Source organism: Oncorhynchus clarkii, chromosome 5 (assembly GCF_045791955.1).
Source record: "Oncorhynchus clarkii lewisi isolate Uvic-CL-2024 chromosome 5, UVic_Ocla_1.0, whole genome shotgun sequence".
NCBI lineage: Eukaryota > Metazoa > Chordata > Actinopteri > Salmoniformes > Salmonidae > Oncorhynchus > Oncorhynchus clarkii.
This window is the reverse complement of record NC_092151.1, coordinates 46,073,310-46,094,976: the sequence shown is the minus strand read 5'-3', so window position 1 is coordinate 46,094,976 and position 21,667 is coordinate 46,073,310. Positions and strand designations below refer to the sequence as shown.

Here is a 21,667-nt window from a genome sequence, read left to right as displayed (position 1 = left end):
GGCCATACTGTCTTATTTACATCCAGACAGGTTGCGATATCTAGATAAGATGAAAGAGAAACAAAAGTAGATCGTAAACAACCGTCTCATTCCCTGAAGCAAAACTGACAGGGAAGCAGCACACAACACAACGCACACAAACAACACACGCTCGACCAGTTTCCTGAAATTAGACAGGAGTACTAAGATTCTGTGTTCTTTTTAACTGGTTGGAAGAATAGAGAACACTGTCTGTAATTGTAGAGAGGTGCAATAGAGACATTTTGTTAGTTGTTTTTAAGCAGTGCAAGCATCAGACATGATAACAGTGAGTGTTCATTTGTTTTTAATGGTGGGAAGCTGTTGTGTTATTATTCATTTAACTTCCTGGTTATGGAGATAAGGCACTAAACAATCCCCCCCACACATACACACACAGTCAGTCAGTCTCTATGTTCCTCTCTCTGCAGGGTGTCTGGTAAGATGAGTCAGAGCAGTGTGGAGCTGGACCGGAGTAGCCAGCAGGGCTCCGTAGAGAGCCTGTCCTACAGTCTCTGTGGCCTGGGGAGCAGCAGCCTGCCTTCAGCCTCGATTGACAGCCTGCCTGGAGGTTCCAACAGAGCCCTCTCTGATTCTGGTGAGTACAGCCACCCGCCGGGACACAAAAACTAGAGACAAGAGATACAAGAGCAGAACAAAAATAATTAAGTGAGCGCTACACACAAGGCTGTGTGATTTTTTGGGGGGGCCAGATATTGCAATTGCGATTATGAGTTGCGATTTTCAAACATACATACTGTGGTAACTAAATATAAAACCAAATGAAACAAATATTTTCCAACATTGTTATAGGCTACATATGATAATAGATATAATTATTACACCTATATACAGTTGATGTCGGAAGTTTACATACACTTAGGTTGGAGTCATTAAAACTCATTTTTCAACCACTCCACAAATTTCTTGTTAACAAACTATAGTTTTGGCAAGGCAGTTAGGACATCTACTTTGTGCATGACACAATTAATTTTTCCAACAATTGTTTACAGACAGATTATTTAACTTATAATTCACTGTATCACAATTCCAGTGGGTCAGAAGTTTACATACACTAAGTTGACTGTGCCTTTAAACAGCTTGGAAAATTCCAGAAAATGATGTCATGGCTTTAGAAGCTTCTGATAGGCTAATTGACATCATTTGAGTCAATTGGAGGTGTACCTGTGGATGTATTTCAAGGCCTACCTTCAAACTCAATGCCTCTTTGCTTGACATCATGGGAAAATCAAAATAAATCAGCAAAGACCTCAGAAGAAAAATTGTAGACCTCCACAAGTCTGATTCATCCTTGGGAGAAATTTCCAAACACCTGAAGGTACCACATTCATCTGTACAAACAATAGTACGCAAGTATAAACACCATGGGAAAATGCAGCCGTCATACCGCTCAGGAAGGAGACGCGTTCTGTCTCCTAGAGATGAACGTACTTTGGTGCGAAAGCGCAAATCAATCCCAGAACAACAACAAAGGACCTTGTGAAGATGCTGGAGGAAACCGGTGCAAAAGTATCTATATCCACAGTAAAACGAGTCCTCTATAGACATAACCTGAAAGGCCGCTCGTCAAGGAAGAAGCCACTGCTCCAAAACCGCCATAAAAAAGCCAGACTACGGCACATGGGGTCAAAGATCGTACTTTTTGGAGAATTGTCCTCTGGTCTGATGAAACAAAAATAGAACTATTTGGCCATAATGACCAGCATTATGTTTGGAGGAAAAAGGGGGAGGCTTGCAAGCCAAAGAACACCATCCCAACCGTGAAGCACCGGGGTGGCAGCATCATGTTGTGGGGGTGCTTTGCTGCAGGAGGGACTGGTGAACTTCACAAAACAGATGGCATCATGTGGAAGGAAAATTATGTGGATATATTGAAGCAACATCTCAAGACATCAGTCAGGAAGTTAAAGCTTGGTTGTAAATGTGTCTTCCAAATGGACAATGACCCCAAGCATACTTCCAAAGTTGTGTCAAAATGTCCTAATACCCTGACAACACCGCTCGCTTCGCGTGCGCAAGCTTTGCAAAATAAATGTAGGAATATATGTTATTCAATTATTGCACCCACACTGCTCGCTCACGCGCGCCTACGAGAGTCTGCGTTGCCAAGGGCTAAAACAGAGGTCATTCCTATTTCTGACACAGATCGCGCTGCAAGTCCTGCCTCTCCCATCTCCTCATTGGTTTATAGAAGCAGGTACCCATGTGCCATCTCGTCTTTGGTTATACCCACGTGGGTGATTGAAAGACTAACTGTTTTGCCGGTTGTCGTGGTAATACTATGAAAGTGTAGATGCCAATCACCATATAAGTTCAAAGATGAAAAAGCTTGGGAGGAGAGATGACTAGAAATGAGTCGGGTGACCGTTTTATGTGTGGATAAATTGTCGGAGTAAAGGACCTTGTGCATTTCAGGTAAAATAACAACTCAATGTTTATATCACAGGACAAATGAGCTAATAACATCAAGCTAGCTAAATAGGACAAATTAGCTAACTAGCTAAATTGCCATACATGTTTAATGCTCTTCGACCTGTCCCCAAATTAATGTCATTGGATCATAGTTTGTTTTGATATTTTAACCTGCATGTCGTGATCGCGTTTGGTGTAGGGGGACAAAGTAAATGTATGAACGATAGCGCACGATGGCGCACGTGCGCAGCCGGTTTGGGTTCCGTGTAAGGTAGCCTAGTGGTTAGAGTGTTGGACTAGTAACCGGAAGGTTACCCCCGAGCTGACAAGGTACAAATCTGTCGTTCTGCCCCTGAACAGGCAGTTAACCCACCGTTCCTAGGCCGTCATTGAAAATAGGAATTTGTTCTTAACTGACTTGCCTAGTTAAATAAAGGTAAAATACATTTTTTTTTAATAAAAAAGGACAACAAAGTCAAGGTATTGGAGTGGCCATCACAAAGCCCTGACCTCAATCCCATAGAAAATGTGTGGGCAGAACTGAAAAAGCGTGTGCGAGCCCTACAAACCTGACTCAGTTACACCAGCTCTGTCAGGAGGAATGGGACAAATTCACCCAACTTATTGTGGGAAGCTTGTGGAAGGCTACCCAAAACATTTGACCCAAGTTAAACTATTTAAAGGCAATGCTACCAAATACTAATTTAGTGTATGTAAACTTCTGACCCACTGGGAATGTGATGAAAGAAATAAAAGCTCAAATAAATCATTCTCTCTACTATTATTCTGACATTTCACATTCTAAAAATAAAGTGGTGATCCTAACTGAACTAAAACAGGGAATTTTTACTAGGATTAAATTGTGAAAAACTGAGTTTAAATGAATTTGGCTGAGGTGTATGTAAACTTCCGACTTCAACTGTATTAAAACACATTTTTATTATCTAAATAATTTTCATTAATTAATGAATAACATAATGAGTTCCTTATTTCTATTTTACCATTATGAGTTCTTAATTAACGTAAGTGAATTATTTATTCAGGTACCCATAGGCTACAGATGGAATAGGAAGCTTATGATTGTATAATTATGTATAAGAAGACTCATTATTATAATTGAAATGATAAGACAAAAGTGCCTTAACAAAAACATGTAACACATAGGTCTCCGATTGCAAGGTGCAGCCTCTGTCCAAAACATTGGAGTTTGGTCCAGTCATTCAACGCGACATTCAACGTTTCAACTTCTCCCTTCATTTTGTTATACGGTGTTGGGAATGGCGACTTAGGAGAAATATGTGCGAGATGGAAATCTTGTATCTCCTGTCCGGCTTGTTCATCATCTTCTTGAAGCCATCTTTGCTGACTGTGTAAATAGGAACATTTCTTTAAGCTATGTGATAGGGGATAGCCTCTGTGATTTCTATGTCTGTAATCAATGCCTGTTTCGGCGGCTGGTTGTGGCTGAGGGGCTTTCCTACTGTCAGATGTTTTTTTCCCACCATGCAATCATCGTAAAGTAGGGGATGGTTATTCTTCAAGTGATTTAATACATTTGTCGTGTTGTCTCTTGTTGTTGCCACAACTCTGAGCCACTTTTTACACAACACTTCAATTTGGTTGACATCGGTTTGCCTGTAGCCAAAATACTGCCATACCACTGAAGGTGCGCCCTTCTTTGGCACACACACACACACACACACACACACACACACACACACACACACACACACACACACACACACACACACACAGGTAAAGCCCTTTCTTTCCTCACCAGAGTCTAACTGCACACTTTAAACAGGGACGCTTGTGATTGGCCAGTATGCACAAGCCATGCAGAGAGTGAGAGAGTTCGCTTGTGATTGGTCAGCATCCTCTGCATGTGCAGACGTAGGATCTACAGTTTGCTACAGCAGGAAATTAATCCTGCCACAAAAGGAAATGTGAATTATTATGCGGATTATAATTAAATGGACGTTTTTGTAGGGGTTGATACATTTTTCGTAAGGGAAAATCAAGTCTGAAATTTCAAAGTGGAAATCTCAACTACACTACAAATGTTTCATTTCCTGCATTTAAGATCCTGCATCTGTAGAGAGTGAATGAACAGAGTCTAGTGCATCTTATTGGAGGAGGTACCGTAGTCTAGTTTTTTGTTTGTTTGTATTAACGGAGTGTCAAAGGAAGGAGAAAATTGCAGCCTCTTGCAATAATGTATTGTGCCCCAGAGTTGGTCCTGGGGGAAATCTTGCCCTTTATACCATGTTACCTGATTAGGTGGTAGTCACATTAGGTGGTAGTCACCATTTGTGGTAGTCACATGGCTCTACTAGAAGGAAGCCGTCTAACTAGGTTGAGATTGAGAGAACAATCAGAAGAGGAAAAGGCTACGGCAGATATGAGGTTATAGTAGCAGAAGTCCAGCGTTCATTTCTCTGTCTCTCTGTCTGTGTGACCAGCCTTTGTTTTGAAATATACTTTTCCCAGATAGACCGATTGAATCAGTGTTCGCGTGTGTTTGAGTGCAAGTGAGTGTGTGCGTGTGTCTAACCCTGCACACTGCTGGCTGAGGTCTGACGCACCATCACTCTTGTCTGGCGTCACTGTCTTCGTCTCTCCATATAAGCCCAGGGGATGCAACCCAAATGGCACCTTGTTCTCTATGTAGTGCACTACTTATGACCACAGGTCTCCTGTCAAAAGTAATGCACTCAAAAGGAATATGGTGCCATTTGGGACACTCCCAGACAGTATGTAATTGCCTCACTTCCTGGGAAGTGTTTGAAGAGATAATTATGGGACTTTGATAAGGAGGAAAATACGGGCTTTTGCTGCTCCATGCAGACATGCCATCTTTCCTTTAGATTTCCGCTCTGGAAACTCACTCATTTAGTCGCTGTTAAAAATGTGACTCTATGACTCTATTTCCTACAGTGTTCACTACTTTTGACCAGAGCCCAAAGGTCTGGTCAAAAGTAGTGCACTTTGTAGGGAATAGGGTGCCATTTGAGAAGCAGCCTTACTGTCAACAAGCACACACTTACCCATCTCTCTGGGTTAGACTGTGGCGTTTCACATTCTTTATATTGTACTCTTTAATTCACCATTTCCTAATGGTATAGCACAGCAGACATGTTGACCATCATATTGAACTCCCTCACTACACCCTCTCAGGGAACTTTGAATAGATGAAATGTGACTAAGATGTTAGACGTTATAAGGGAGGGACACTTAGACACAGTGATAGGATGGATACAGCTAGCCAAAGTCACCCAGGCAGATGCTGTTGTGGATAATGTACTTTAATGTAGGTTTATGGGTGACGGGTAATTTACTCTAGGTCTATGGGTGAGGGATAATGTAGCTTGCTCTGTTGGCTAAAATGGTTGGCTTTGAGTTGCTGGGCAGAAGATCGCTAGTTTAATCCCCACTCGGGGCAGAACAGAATGCAATCTGTTACATATGGATAATGTGCGGTATGTTTATGGAAAACGTACTATAGGTTTATGGGTTAGGGTTAATGTACTGTAGGTTTGTGGGTGAGGGGTAATGTGCTGTATTGGTAATGTACTATATATGTATAGCATTCTGGGTGAGGGAGGCACAAGGACACAAACCTCCAATTATAAGAATCAATACAGGCGCCTGAGGCGGTAGGCTCCTAGTTCAACAGTAACTACTAGCGGCAGTTAGTCGCTCTCCTCACTCTCCCTCCCTATTGCTCATACTGGGCATGTAACGATTCACTAATACGCATTGGTTCCTAGTTCAAATGTTTAAGATCGGGACCCCAATCCAGATCTAGCATGCATCTGTCAGAAAATCAATTCAAAGGTTACGAATCGTTGGTTTGTTGTTTAGTTTTTTTCTCAAATAACTTTCTTTCTACCTTCTGAAAATATCGCTCTTTTAAATGCGTTGATAGTCCCTTTGCGTGCCGAACAACCCCAGGGAATATCAGTAGCCTAGTGAAAGTGCACACTGTGCCCAACTTCGCGCACTGCCCGAAGAGAGGTCTATTTCTGATCTTGTAGCTGCGGGGCACCTTCAGCATTCAAATGCTTGTAAAATGGCTTGCACAATATTAGGCTTTATTAGTTGATTGACAACCAATATCATTTTCATACTTATTGTTATCAAATGCGCTGTTGAAAATGGTGTTTTACCAGAATAGAATTAAGCTACTAGAGACACAACTCTGATCTGGCTATAGCCTACCTGCGGATCGAGGCTTGCGTTCGATTTTATTTTGATTGTTCAGGTTCACCATCAGCAATAGTTTGGATAGTTTTGCTTTAAACAGTCAGTGTATTCAGAAAGTATTCAGACCACTTTACCTTTTCCACATTGTTACGTTAGTCTTATTCTAAAATGGATTTAATAAAAAAATAAAACTCAATCTGCACACAATACTCCATAATCTTTTACAGAAAAAAGCAAGCAGATGAGACTCAGAATTGAGCTCAAGTGCATCCTGCTTCCGTTGATCATCTTTGATGTTTCTACAACTTCATTGGAGTCCACCTTTGGTAAATTCAATTGATTGGAAATGAACACCTGTATATATATATATATATACACAGTGGGGCAAAAAAGTATTTAGTCAGCCACCAATTGTGCAAGTTCTCCCACTTAAAAAGATGAGAGGGGCCTGTAATTTTCATCATAGGTACACTTCAACTATGACAGACAAAATGGGAAAAAAAATCCAGAAAATCACATTGTAGGATTTTTTATGAATTTATTTGCAAATTATGGTGGAAAATAAGTATTTGGTCACCTACAAACAAACAAGATTTCTGGCTGTCACAGACCTGTAACTTCTTCTTTAAGAAGACACACACACACACACACTTCAGAGAAGTCAGCTCAGAGTTTTTTTCTAGTGTGAGATGTTTTGATCAAATGTTTTTTATTATATGTATATGGATTCGGCAACTGTTTGATCAGAGAAGTGTTGATGCTGCTGGTACTAGTAGTTCTCCAGTGTTTAAGTAAATTCAGTATATACAAAAATGGAGATGTGCTTCAAATGTAATATTTTATCTTGTGCCTGTAGCCCGTCTCTGTGTGATATCCAATATCAACATGAATACTGATGACTTCTCTCTCGCTCTCCACAGGTTCCCATGATGCCCCTCGTCTGTCGTGCGCCTCCCCATTTCCCAGAAGCCCCATGGACTCCTCTCCAGTGTCTCCTCACCCTGACCCGTTCCCTAGCAACAACCTTTCCAACCAGCTGCAGCCACCGCCTCTCCCCGAGAAGAAGATGGTGAACCGCACTGTCTCCGCCCCTGACAGCGCAGCCGGGAAACCCCTGTTCTGGGCCTTCCCCCGCCTCCCCTTCACCGGTGGTTCCGAGAGCAACGCATCTCGTCCAGATGTACCATCCCTGTCCAGCCTCCCGTCCTCCCCTGTCGACCCCCGTCCCCTCTACTCCTCCGAATCCCTAGAGCGCTGTCATGGCCCTCCGGGTCGCCCCCTGCACACCCGGACCCTGGACGAACCCCTGAAAGTACGTGGTCGACTCGGAGGACACAGCCGGGGCAGCATCACCTCCTCCTCCTCCCCCCAGCTCAGCGGCCCTCACCTCTCAGCCTCCGGGCCCAGCCACGGCTCTAGCCTGCAGCTGCAGACCCTGCTCAGTAACATAGACAGTAGAGAGGGCATCTACTCTAAGCTGGGAGGCCTGTACGCTGAGTCGTTGCGGCGCCTGGCTCTGAAATGTGAGCACCACTTCACCCGCAGTCAGAAGAACACGCTGCGCTTCGATGAGAGCAACTGGTCCCTGTTCAAACTGACCTGTAACAAAGCCAGCTGTAATGCAGGCGATGCTGTGTACTACTCTGCTGCCTGCGCCTCCGACCCATCTAACTCCTACGCTGTCAAGGTGACAACCTTAGATACCTTTCATCTCCATAGCTCTCTGTGTTCTCAAGTTTTACACTACACACACACAGTCAAGGTAACTGAATACAAACTTTCTTAGTTAACCTTTATTTAGGCCCCTTTTAGGTCAGAAGAACGCTTTCCCTAGGGAGATATGTCTGTCTGTGTTCTTGAGTTTCAAAGTGGGATTGTTTTGGGGGCCAAGGCGGTGCTTGATAATCAAAATGTTTTGCTATCAAGGACTCTGGTGTTTAATGTTTATAATAAGTCTGAAAGACAAAACAACAAGGCTGAGAATACATTTAGAGGGGGGGAAACGTGTGGAATTATAAACAAGCATGTGGCGAGGATGTGTGTGTGTGGGTGAGAGACATAATTACCGTGAGAAGAGGTTCTTTGTAATCTGTAGTTTAAATTCAAACTCCTCTCTTTTTTTTAAATTTGTATTTTACCCCTTTTTCTCCCCAATTCCGTGGTATACAATTGTTTTTAGTAGCTACTATCTTGTCTGATCGCTACAACTCCCGTACGGGCTCGGGAGAGACGAAGGTTGAAAGTCATGCATCCTCCGATACACAACCCAACCAAGCAGCACTGCTTCTTAACACAGCGCCATCCAACCCGGAAGCCAGTCGCACCAATGTGTCGGAGGAAACACCGTGCACTTGGCAACCTTGGTAGCGCGCACTGCGCCACAGGAGTCGCTGGTGCGCGATGAGACAAGGATTTCCCTACCGGCCAAACCCTCCCTAACCCGGACGACACTAGGCCAATTGTGCGTCGCCCCACGGGCCTCCCGGTCGCGGCCGGTTACGACAGAGCCTAGGCGCGAACCCAGAGTCTCTGGTGGCACTGCTGGCGCTGCAGTACAGCACAGCACACACACCACTGCGCCACTCGGGAGGCCCTCAAACTCTTCTCTGATTGGATTGTGTACGTTCAGACTCCCCTGTGATTGGACTGTGTAAGTTCTACTCATCAATCAAGGTCATCTTCCTACCTTGTTAAAGACTAGCTCGCTAAACAATAAAACCTGTCCAATGAAGTAAGCCGACCCCTTAACAAGCTTTTTGACTGTTTAGAGAACCAGAGGAAGCCACAGCCCCTTCACTTTGTGTATGTACCAAATGGCATGTTATTCCCTACATAGTGCACTACTTTTGACCATATAGGAGATAGGGTGCCATTTGGGACAGATTTGGTTTGTTCTCTGAGGAAAGAGAAGGAAGGTCCCACCATTCTAGTGTTCCTCCAGGGAATGTACTGTAGCCTGCCGTGGAGGGAGGAGGGTGTGCTGCTCTGCATTCATTCTGACTGACCTCTGTCCCAAAGTCATTAGCAACATGTAAATCCAGAGCAGGGCCCTGTGTGTTAAGGGAGGTTTGCTGCCGAGGCTCTGCATAGTCTTTCCTAATGTCTCTGTGTCCATTAATCTTTTCATGCCAGCCAGGATTTACAGTTATACACACGCCTGTTGTCAAGGCCTGTACACACACACACACACACACACACATCAAAGATCCCCTCTCTCTCTCACACACACACACACATGAACACACACAGTGTATGAAATAATCCAGCCTTCATATTAATCATCAGACTGTCCCAAATAACACCCTATTCCTTATATAGTCTACTACATTTCCCTATGGGCCCTGGTCAAAAGTATTGAACTATATATGGGAATTGGGTGCAATTTGGGAAGTACCCTATGTCATATCAGAGCTTACCCTATTCCCAATATAGTGCACTACTTTTGACTAGGGTCTATAGGACTCTGGTCAAAAGTAGTGCACTATATAGGGAATAAGGTGCAATTTGGGATGCAACACACAGTGTTTGGCTTTGCACGTATGGTACATGATGAAACTCATTCATCATAGCTGCCATAAGTGTACCAGTGTTTGCTTGAAAACAAGATCAGAATGAATGCAGGATTTAAAGCTTGGTGACAGCGAGTGAGAATACTAAATCTCACCAAGTGCAAGTAGAGAATGTGTTAATGTCTCTACTTGAAGTAGTACAATAAGGGGAAAGACTCTTGCAAAGTCTCAAGTAGCGTGCAAGCACACAGGCGAGATTTGATTCTGGATGCAGAGATAGTATATAAAACTATAAGTTTTAATTTATAAAACTTCTTCAATTATAACTGAAGTATTTCCACATTCTGTCCACATCAGGGCTTTGACTCTTGTCTATCAATGTAATTCAAGTATTTTCCCCACTATGCACATTGTGGTCTAAGCAGTCTCTTCCTCCTCCACTCTGTTCTCTGAAAGTGCCAGGCAGACATTTTCCTAATTCTCTCCACATCATGGCGTTGACTCTCCCCTCCTCCATTCTCTACCTAACTATAACCAGTATGTTTCCCTCTCTCCCTCCAGATCTGTAAGAGCCAGACCTCTGAAGCCAAGCAGGGTCACCTCTACGGCTTGTCTGTCCAGCAAACCCTCCCGCCCCACTTCAACCTCCAGCAGGACTGTGGTCACTTCATCGCCTGCGTCCCCCAGAGCATGCTCCCCCCTGACGAGGCTTCACTGCCCCTCGGGCCCAACCCCACGCAGGGGGACAAGGAACGCGTGGTGGTTATCACCCAGGAGGTGCCACAGCAGAGTACGGCAGACTTCGTGAAGGAGTGGGCGTCCTTCCACCAGGCTCAGCCAGAGGTCAGTTGTCTGTCTGCGTCTCAAATGGCACCCTAGGCCCCTGGTCAAAAGTAGTGCACTATGTAGGGAATATGGTGCCATTTTGGGACACTCATAGCTTTCTTCCTTTTTGCTTTAAGCTTTCAGCCTTTAAAAAAAATCTTGTTTTGATGTACAGAGCTTGGTGATTTCTGATGAATAGCGCTCTACTATTGAAATGTATTGTTTTCTAGGTGTACGAACGGCGGGTCTGCTTCCTCCTGCTGCAGCTGTGCAACGGTCTGGAGCACCTAAAGGAGCACGGGGTCACACACCGCGACCTCTGTCTGGAGAACCTTCTCCTGATCCCTCACCGTCGCCCCCTGCAGGCCAACCCCAATGCCCCCTACGACCAGAAGCACCTCCCCCGCCTGGTCATCGCCAGCTTCGCCAAGGCCAAGCAGCGAAACACTGAGGATTCCGCTGCCAATGATCCCCGCATTAAACGCGACCACGCCCGCCTGGCCCCGGAAATCGTGTCGGCCGCCCAGTACCGGAAATTCGACGAGTTCCAAACGGGAATCCTGATCTACGAGCTGCTCCACCAGCCCAACCCATTCGAGGTGAGCCCAAAACTGAAAGAACAGGACTACAACTGTGAGGACCTGCCCCCCATTCCTCCAGTCTCCCTCTACTCCACTGGGCTCCAGAGACTAACCCGGCTGCTCCTCCAGCCAGACCCAATGAAACGCATCCACATCCAGGAGGCCAAGCGGGTGCTGCAGAGCCTACTGTGGGGCCCCCGGAGGGACCTGATGGAGCAGCAGCGGTGGGGGAACCGAGACAGGCTGGGCCCCGGAGAAGGGCCATGCCACGAGGGCCTCCTCAACTGGCTGGACGTGAAGAGAGCCCTGCTGATGATGAAGTTTGCTGAGAGGTCTCTGGAGCCGGAGAGGAACGCAGAGTTGGAGGACTGGCTGTGTTGTCAGTACTTCAGCGCCGCTCACCCTCTGTCCCTGTGTCATACTGCTGAACTGCTCTACTCACTCAAATGACTGAAACACTGACTGGACAAACTGTCTGAATCCCAAATCAACCCCTAGCTCCCTAGGCACTCCATGAGATCTGAAAAGATTGGATAGTTTTAGGATTGGGGCGAGTTTGTGGACAATGTGTAGAGACAATGAACCAATGCCTTGGGTTTCCCTGTATCTGTCACGGAGGATATACGAAAATACAATGTGAACCTGCTGCCTGCCTGCCTCCTTTACAACGATATGCATGAAAGCAAGGCATCACTGACTGACCATTCAGCTTCTACTGTATGTGTTCTAGTTTACAGACTGCTGTTTTGTTTACTGTATGGATTAAGGCAGACCACTGGAGATTGTCCAAAAGCACAGCCAGGCCAGGGATGGACAGAACAGCCTAACATGGAATGGTCTCTCTGGCCAGACTGAGCATTTTTCACTCTCCACCCCAAACACAGCCCCTGTGAGAAGAGACTTGCACAGAATGGAGCAAATCAGACAAAGATTTACACTTACTATAATGCAAAGTACTAATGAACAACAGTCGAGCCAAGACATTCTAACTGTTACGGTCTTGTGTTGTCCTTAATTAATAGGACTTCTTGATACCCATTGCCCTTTGAAATAGTAAGAGCTCTCGATGGTATTTTATCCCTGTCCACTCCAGCAAGTCTTGACATAAATGTTTGATTGTGCCTGTGCAGCTATTTAACTTTTATTTGCTTATTACAAAATGTAAATAGAGGGTCACACACAAGTATTTACATTTGCCTATATTACAATGGCACATATAGTAAAAGTGTTGACACGGAGTCGACAGGTTCTAGAATGATGCTTACTATTCAGTGTAAAGGTATGATGTTGCATCTCACCTTGTCAATCCATATGGGGAGTAAGGGTATTGGTCTTTAGAGAGGCAGCCATTTTAAAGGCAAAGCTGTTTTGACTGAATGGAACTAGCCTGACCTGAACCAATTCAAAATGTGTACTGCCTAATGCCACTTAATACGGTGTGTATTGCATTAGTTAAGATGGCCAGAACCACCACTGCTATGGCCCCACTTACGCCAATACTTACCTTAATATCATCTACAATTGTTGTTTTCGATATTATAAAATTGTTACAGTGCCTTTAGTTCTCCATGTGTTATGGTGACTGAGAACTTCATTGTAAATCGTAACCCCTATACACCCTCTTCGATATGTGAAACTGGAATTTCACAGACTAGTCTGGAGACAGATATAACTTGTACATACAGAGATTGTAGATCAACTGTTGTGCCCCACTCAAGCAGGTCTTAATAATTGCAATGGATAAGATCCATAGTGAAAGTATTTATGATATCCAATTGTTTAACCTGTATTAGTCACTGGAATACCTTTTTGTTTTTTTGGTTACGTCCAAAATAACACTATATTACCTACATGGTGCACTACTTTTGACTAGGGCCAATATAGGGTTTTGGTCCAAAGTAGTGCACTATTTAGAGAATAGGGTGCCATTTTGAGAAGCTACCTGTGATTGTTTTTCCCTTTTTATTACTTTGTTTGTTTTAGAGGTTGATGTTTTAATGCTTCTGCTGTTGTGCTTGCTGTGTCTCCTCTCCTTTGCCAGTGCACTGCAGCAGACTGCTTCCACACACACTTTAACTTCTTAGCTTTTTCTCCAATGAGAAATATGGCCTGAGGCTGCAAAGGAAACAGTCCAAATACTGTTCTATTCCACTGCGGTTATCATTATGGGACTAGAACATTTACACTTCTCTGATGATGTTATTAACATAATTTGTGAGCCTCACCTGCATCTATTAATAAATTGTAAATGTTTTCACACATTCACACCATACTCCGTCTCAGTCTTTCTGTTTTGAATCAATGGGTGGAACCTGTGAATGGATATAAGTGTGCTGCTGATTATGGCCTGGTACTTTGTAAGACCTTAGCTGCTAATGAAATGGAGAAAAAAAAGGCTTGAAATGCCTGAGTCAGGGAGCTGGAAGGAAAATGTGAAAGCCCATTTGTACAAAATTGTATAAATGTGGTACCAAGCAGTCAGTGGAGGCTCCTCAGAGGAGGAAGGGGAGGACCATCCTCCTCAGTGAATGTCATAAAAATGTCAATTGTAAAATCTTTAGAAAGTTATCCTTTTTAAATAAAACTATACTAAATATAAACACGCCACCAAATGACTGATTAAAACACAATTCTGCCAAAAAGGTCTACAGTAGCCTTAAGAGCACTCTGTAGGGTAGCGACCATGGTGTAGCTGGAGGACAGCTTGCTTCCGTCCTCCTCTGGGTACATTGACATCAATACAAAACCTAGGAGGCTCATGGTTCTCACTCCCTTCCATAGACTTACACAGTAATTGTAACTTCCGGAGGACGTCCTCCAGCCTATCAGAGTTCTTGCAGTATGAAGTGACATGTCCACCCAATCAAAGGATCAAATAATGAATCTAGTACTGAAAGCATTACCTACAGTTAGCTAGCACTGCAGTGTAGAAAATGGTGAGTAGTTGACTCAAAGAGAGAGAAAGACAATAGTTGAACAGTTTTGAACAAATGTATTTTTTCCAAAACGAAGGAGAAGCAAGAGAGAGATTTCCTTTTTTTTCAGTTTCACTTACCTAACAAGCAAATGCAACTACCTAGTTTAGCCTACTGAAACACCCTGCTCAGAAAGAGGGATGCTATGTTAGCTAGCTGGCTATGACTTTCCAAAACAACGCTGGAACTTTTCCAATTCATTTATGGTAAGCTTTTGGCATTACTCATTTATTGCCACCGGGGGCCCACCGGTGTAACTGCTTACTGACTGCACACTAACGTTACTGCATGATTGTAGCGGGTTTACTAACGCGTTACTTATATTAGCTATACTTTACTTTAGCTAACATGGTGACAACGATGTAGGCAGAGTGTAGCGGTTTGGTTTGGAAAGGTTTTTTTCGCCTGGCCACATACAGCTGATGTGTTGTGCATTGAAGTCCACAAGCAAAGGGAAGAAGTGAGAGGATGAGAGTGCATGGATGCGAGAAGGAATACAATGTGGCTGCTATGAAAGTGAACTGTGTTTACGCCTGATCAGGGCTGTATTCATTCTGCCAATTCTGTTGAAAAGATTTATTACGCGTAAGCAAACGGAACAAAACGGGGATAATTATACTGGAATTTGTCCAATAGAAACTATTGTTTGCAACTGTTGGACTAATGATTACACCCTATATCAGCTAGATGCAGGCAAGAGTGTGCAAGGCAGTACTGAATGTCACTGTCTGTCACCTCAAAATTGTCTCTCGACCTGTGTGCAACTACATTGTAAACTTTCATTCATAGGCTAGGTTCCAGCAACCTCATAATGGGTATAGGGAAAACCTGATTATCATGAGGTAGCCTAAACCGATCACTGTTACATTGAACTGGGTGAATGGAATATGAATGAGAGTCCACCAATATGCTGTTATAGAAATAAGGCCATGCTCATGAAAAAATAAATTGTCCTCCCTCATCTTAAACAGCACTGACCGCCACTGCAAGCAGAAAGTCTCTGCAAGGAAACGACAATTTAACATTCCTGGTTGTAATCTCTCTGTAATTCAACATTACACAATGTGGAGGTTAAAAATGTGGTAAAAATTTTAGATGTAACAAACTGTTTCAGGAAGGACCAAGGCACTCTTCGTGCAAATGAAATGCCTTCATTATGGTTCAATTGAACCAACATATCTGCCACTGCTACAGAGACACACACACACACACACCACAGCAACCTTCAGTCCTCCACTTTTACCCTGGGGGAGTGGGAGAGCTCAGGTCGGACGTGGGATGAAAAGCTGTTGGGAGGTTTTGGGTCTCTATAGATTAACATTAACCAACCCCCTGTCACGATTCAATTCACTTCACTTTGATTTCCAAATCTATGAGATCTCATGAGGACTGAATGTACGAATATGTATAAGTTCCTACTGAGTATGAAACACAATGCATGTCAAACACAAGAAGATTGGGCAATAATTAGAACGTTTAGAATAGATGCTCATTTTAGGCTAATTTATCACGATTCCTCCTCTGTTCAGGTAATCATCATACCCTTAAATCATAATGTTCCACTGCTGTACAGAGGGATTTTTGGAGTGGTTCCACAGCTGTAAACAACAAGCCTGTACAAGCCAGATCTGCACTCCACTGAATCTGTTTTGACAATAAGCGAAGGAATACCTAGAGACAGTTGTTTACCACATCTGCCTGCCTACACCCGAAATGCCACCCTATTCCGTGCATTACTTTTGACCAGGGCTCATATGGCTCTGGTCAAAAGAAGTGCACTATATAAGAAATAGGGTGTCATTTGAAATGCATGTTTAGACTTCACCTAGCTGCAGAAGGTGTAGGGGAGACAGGACCTGTGTCTCATACTTTCTACTATTTTCTGTATTAGTCAGCCTTGCACGTTTAAATTCAGCACCATATCAAACTCATGTTTTCACAATTGACATTTTTAAGTATATGAACTCATGGAGAAACCATCCAAAGTTGAAATTGTCCTGTCACCCCAAACCTTTCAGATACCCAGCCATGCAATTGCTCAAACACAAAACAAACGTCTTCCTTGAACATAACTGACATGAATGACAATGTAGCTAGAACACTTCAAACCTGTTACCGGTGTTTATAATGCAAGGATGACGCCTAGTGGTCCTAAGGACACATTACATGTAGGTCATAGTTTAATTACAGCCAGCAAAGGGGGACAGTGCAGAGCTGTGGAAAGAAGTGGGTGTGTCGAAAGCGATCTCCTATATGTTAGACGGTTTTGATTGAGCCGTGTTGTTTTTCTTCCGTTTATTACCAGGCAACTATCATACATTGAATTACCATACTGCAAGAGTTTGGACTTCTGTTTTTAAGCCAGAGGATGAGTCCGAGTCGCACTGTTAGTTTTACACAATTAAGTGTTCAGTGTTCAGTGTTCAAACTGACTTTTGTTTGTTTTTCATTAAAAGCATTGATGGGTGCACTGTTGCTTCATGTGTTGTATGCTTATTGTGACTTTCACCCCGATATTGGATATTTCCCACTGCCAGACAGTAGTGCTTGTCAAGCGGGAGCAAAGAGCACTGTGTCCCAGTGATGTTGCCTTTAATGCCCATTGAGTAGTAGAATGTATGTACAGTGCATTTGGAAAGTATTCAGACCCCTTCACTTTTTCCACATTGTTACGTTATAGCCTATTCTAACTACACACAATACCCCACAATGACAAAGCAAAAACAGGTTTAAAAATTTTAGCAAATAAAAAACTGAAATATCACATTTACATAAGTATTCAGACCCTTTACTCAGTACTTTGTTGAAGCACCTTTTGGCAGGGATTACAGCCTCGAGTCTTCTTGGGTTATGACGCAGCAGTATAAGGCACTGCATCGCAGTGCTAGAGGCGTCACTACAGACCCTGGTTCTATCCTGGGCTGTATCACAACCGGCCGTGATCGGGAGTCCAATAGGGGCGGCGCACAATTGGCCCGTCTGGGTTAGGGGAGGGTTTGGCCGTCATTGTAAATTAGAATTTGTTCTTAACTGACTTTTGGGAGTATTTTGGGGAGTTTCTCCCATTGTTCTCTGCAGATACACTGAAAAGCTGTCAGGTTGGATGGGGGAGATTTAAAAAATAATAATAATAAATCAAATTAAATAAATGTAAAAATAAATAAATGTTTTAAACCACTGCACAGCTATTTTCAGGTCTCTCTAGAGATGTTCGATCGGGTTTAAGTTCGGGCTCTGGCTGGGCCACTCAAGAACATTCAGAGACTTGCCCCGAATCCACTCCTGTGTTGTCTTGGATGTGTGCTTAGGGTAATTGTCCTGTTGGAAGGTGAACCGTCGCCCCAGTCGGAGGTCCTGAGAGCTCTGGAGCAGGTTTTCATCAAGGATTTGTCTGTACTTTGTTACGTTCATCTTTCCTTGTCCCTGCCGCTGAAAAACTGCAAGTGGGCTGTCATGTCAGCCAAGGCTAGCTTTTTCAAGCAGAAATGTGCTTCTTGCAACACTAACTCAAAAAAGTTCTGGGACACTGTAAAGTCCATGGAGAATAAGAACACCTCCTCCCAGCTGCCCACTGCACTGAAGATAGGAAACACTGTCACCACTGATAAATCCACCATAATTGAGAATTTCAATACGCATTTTTCTACGGCTGGCCATGCTTTCCACCTGGCTACTCCTACCCCTGTCAACAGCACTGCACCCCCAACAGCAACCTGCCCAAGCCTTCCCCATTTCTCCTTCTCCCAAATCCATTCAGCTGATGTTCTGAAAGAGCTGCAAAATCTGGACCCCTACAAATCAGCCGGGCTAGACAATCTGGACCCTTTCTTTCTAAAATTATCTGCCGAAATTGTTGCCACCCCTATCACTAGCCTGTTCAACCTCTGAGATTCCCAAAGATTGGAAAGCAGCTGCGGTCATCCCCCTCTTCAAAGGGGGGGACACTCTTGACCCAAACTGCTACAGACCTATATCTATCCTACCATGCCTTTCTAAGGTCTTCGAAAGCCAAGTAGACAAACAGATTACCGACCATTTCGAATCTCACCATACCTTCTCTGCTATGCAATCTGGTTTCATAGCTGGTCATGGGTGCACCTCAGCCACGCTCAAGGTCCTAAACGATATCTTAACCGCCATCGATAAGAAACATTACTGTGCAGCCGTATTCATTGATCTGGCCAAGGCTTTCGACTCTGTCAATCACCACATCCTCATCGGCAGACTCAACAGCCTTGGTTTCTCAAATGATTGCCTCGCCTGGTTCACCAACTACTTCTCTGATAGAGTTCAGTGTGTCAAATCGGAGGGTCTGTTGTCCGGACCTCTGGCAGTCTCTATGGGGGTGCCACAGGGTTCAATTCTTGGACCGACTCTCTTCTCTGTAAACATCAATGAGGTCGCTCTTGCTGCTGGTGAGTCTCTGATCCACCTCTACGCAGACGACACCATTCTGTATACTTCCGGCCCTTCTTTGGACACTGTGTTAACAACCCTCCAGGCAAGCTTCAATGCCATACAACTCTCCTTCCGTGGCCTCCAATTGCTCTTAAATACAAGTAAAACTAAATGCATGCTCTTCAACCGATCGCTACCTGCACCTACCCGCCTGTCCAACATCACTACTCTGGACGGCTCTGACTTAGAATACGTGGACAACTACAAATACTTAGGTGTCTGGTTAGACTGTAAACTCTCCTTCCAGACCCATATCAAACATCTCCAATCCAAAGTTAAATCTAGAATTGGCTTCCTATTTCGCAACAAAGCATCCTTCACTCATGCTGCCAAACATACCCTTGTAAAACTGACCATCCTACCAATCCTCGACTTTGGCGATGTCATTTACAAAATAGCCTCCAATACCCTACTCAACAAATTGGATGCAGTCTATCACAGTGCAATCCGTTTTGTCACCAAAGCCCCATATACTACCCACCATTGCGACCTGTATACTCTCGTTGGCTGGCCCTCGCTTCATACTCGTCGCCAAACCCACTGGCTCCATGTCATCTAAAAGACCCTGCTAGGTAAAGTCCCCCCTTATCTCAGCTCGCTGGTCACCATAGCATCTCCCACCTGTAGCACACGCTCCAGCAGGTATATCTCTAGTCACCCCCAAAACCAATTCTTTCTTTGGCCGCCTCTCTTTCCAGTTCTCTGCTGCCAATGACTGGAACGAACTACAAAAATCTCTGAAACTGGAAACACTTATCTCCCTCACTAGCTTTAAGCACCAACTGTCAGAGCAGCTCACAGATTACTGCACCTGTACATAGCCCACCTATAATTTAGCCCAAACAACTACCTCTTTCCCAACTGTATTTAATTTATTTATTTATTTTGCTCCTTTGCACCCCATTATTTGTATTTCTACTTTGCACATTCTTCCATTGCAAAACTACCATTCCAGTGTTTTACTTGCTATATTGTATTTACCTTGCCACCATGGCCTTTTTTGCCTTTACCTCCCTTCTCACCTCATTTGCTCACATTGTATATAGACTTGTTTATACTGTATTATTGACTGTATGTTTGTTTTACTCCATGTGTAACTCTGTGTCGTTGTATCTGTCGAACTGCTTTGCTTTATCTTGGCCAGGTCGCAATTGCAAATGAGAACTTGTTCTCAACTTGCCTACCTGGTTAAATAAAGGTAAAATAAAATAAATAAATAAAATAAATGTGCCTTTTATTGAAGAGTGGCTTCTGTCTGGCCACTCTACCATAAAAGGCCTGATTGATGGAGTGCTGCAGAGATGGTTGTCCTTCTGGAAGGTTCTCCCATCTCCACAGAGGAACTCTGGAGCTCTGTCAGAGTGACCATCAGGTTCTTGGTTACCTCCCTGACCAAGGCCCTTATCCCCCGATTGCTCAGTTTGGACGGGAGTCTGGCTCTAGGAAGAGTCTTGTACGTTCCAAACTTCTTCCATTTAAGAATGGGGGCCACTGTGTTCTTGGGGACCTTCAATTATACAGACATTTTTTGGTACCCTTCGCCAGGTTTGTGCCTCGATACAATCGTGTCGGCGCTCTACTGACAATTCATTCGACCTGATGACTTGGTTTTTGCTCTGACATGCACTGTCAACTGTGGGACCTTTTATTGACAGGTGTGTGCAATTCCAAATCATGTCCAATCAATTGAATTTACCACAGGTTCACTCCAATCAAGTTGTAGAAACATCTCAAGAATGATCAATGGAAACAGGATGCACCTGATAAGGTTTTTCAGTTTTTATTTTTAATAAATTAGTAAACATTTCTAAAAACCTGTTTTCGCTTTGTCATTATGGGGTATAGTGTGTAGATTGATGAGGAATTATTTTAATCCATTTTAGAATAAGAACTCCTTCAAGACGGTTGGAAAAGCATTCCACGTGAAGCTGGTTGAGAGAATGCCAAGAGTGTGCAAAGCTGTCATCAAGGCAAAGGGTGGCTACTTTGAATAATCTAAAATATATTTTGATTTGTTAAACACTTTTTTGGTTACTACATGATTCAATTTGTGTTATTTCATAGTTTTGATGAACACAGTGGTCTTCTACTTGAATGAGTAGGTGTGTCCAATGTTTTGACTGGTACTGTATGTATCAAGGTGACATCTAGACGGTTATCAATATTAGTTAGTCAGCCACGCCAAACAGTCTTGAGTGGCAACAAATCTGCCCAATTAGCTGATTCGCATTCCATACACCCACTACTTTCGACACACCCACTCACCCATACTCCGGTCACCATATTGGGCTGCAGCTACCCTTACTTGGAGCAAGCAGCAGACCGCTCAACATCACAACAAGTTGGCTATTATGAACTGAAATACTTTAGGCATTGCACCCTGTCCATAGGGCTCTGGTCAAAAGTACTGCACTATATAGGAAATAGGGTGCCATTTGGGACAGTAACCAGTTCATGCCATGGTTAATATGATAAGCATAGTCTGGCATTTTGATTTGGGGCTGGCTAAAGACATGAAAGGAAATTAATCAACCTAAAGCATGAATGTTGCTGCAATTCTCTCCATAGGCTTCACATACCAATATAAGACTACTGGTAAGTACACATCATAATGGCAGTGGCCAGATTGGATGAGGCAATGGGTATAGGCCAGTTGCTTTGT

General features: G+C 43.7%; 1 protein-coding gene across 2 annotated transcripts in view; it reads left to right on the top strand.

The window, feature by feature from the left end:
- The window catches only part of LOC139408923 (inactive tyrosine-protein kinase PRAG1-like), a 34,024-nt gene extending 20,180 nt beyond the window's left edge, over nt 1-13,844 (top strand). The window contains exons 4-7 of one of the 2 annotated variants that reach the window (XM_071153382.1): nt 450-616; nt 7,578-8,344; nt 10,728-11,009; nt 11,222-13,844. In XM_071153382.1, coding sequence (XP_071009483.1) covers nt 450-616; nt 7,578-8,344; nt 10,728-11,009; nt 11,222-12,022 — 2,017 coding nt within the window. In that variant the 3' untranslated portion in view covers nt 12,023-13,844. The remainder of the gene's footprint in view (nt 1-449; nt 617-7,577; nt 8,345-10,727; nt 11,010-11,221) is intronic. The other variant, XM_071153383.1, reaches the window with a different exon arrangement.
- The last annotated feature ends 7,823 nt before the right edge of the window (nt 13,845-21,667 follow it).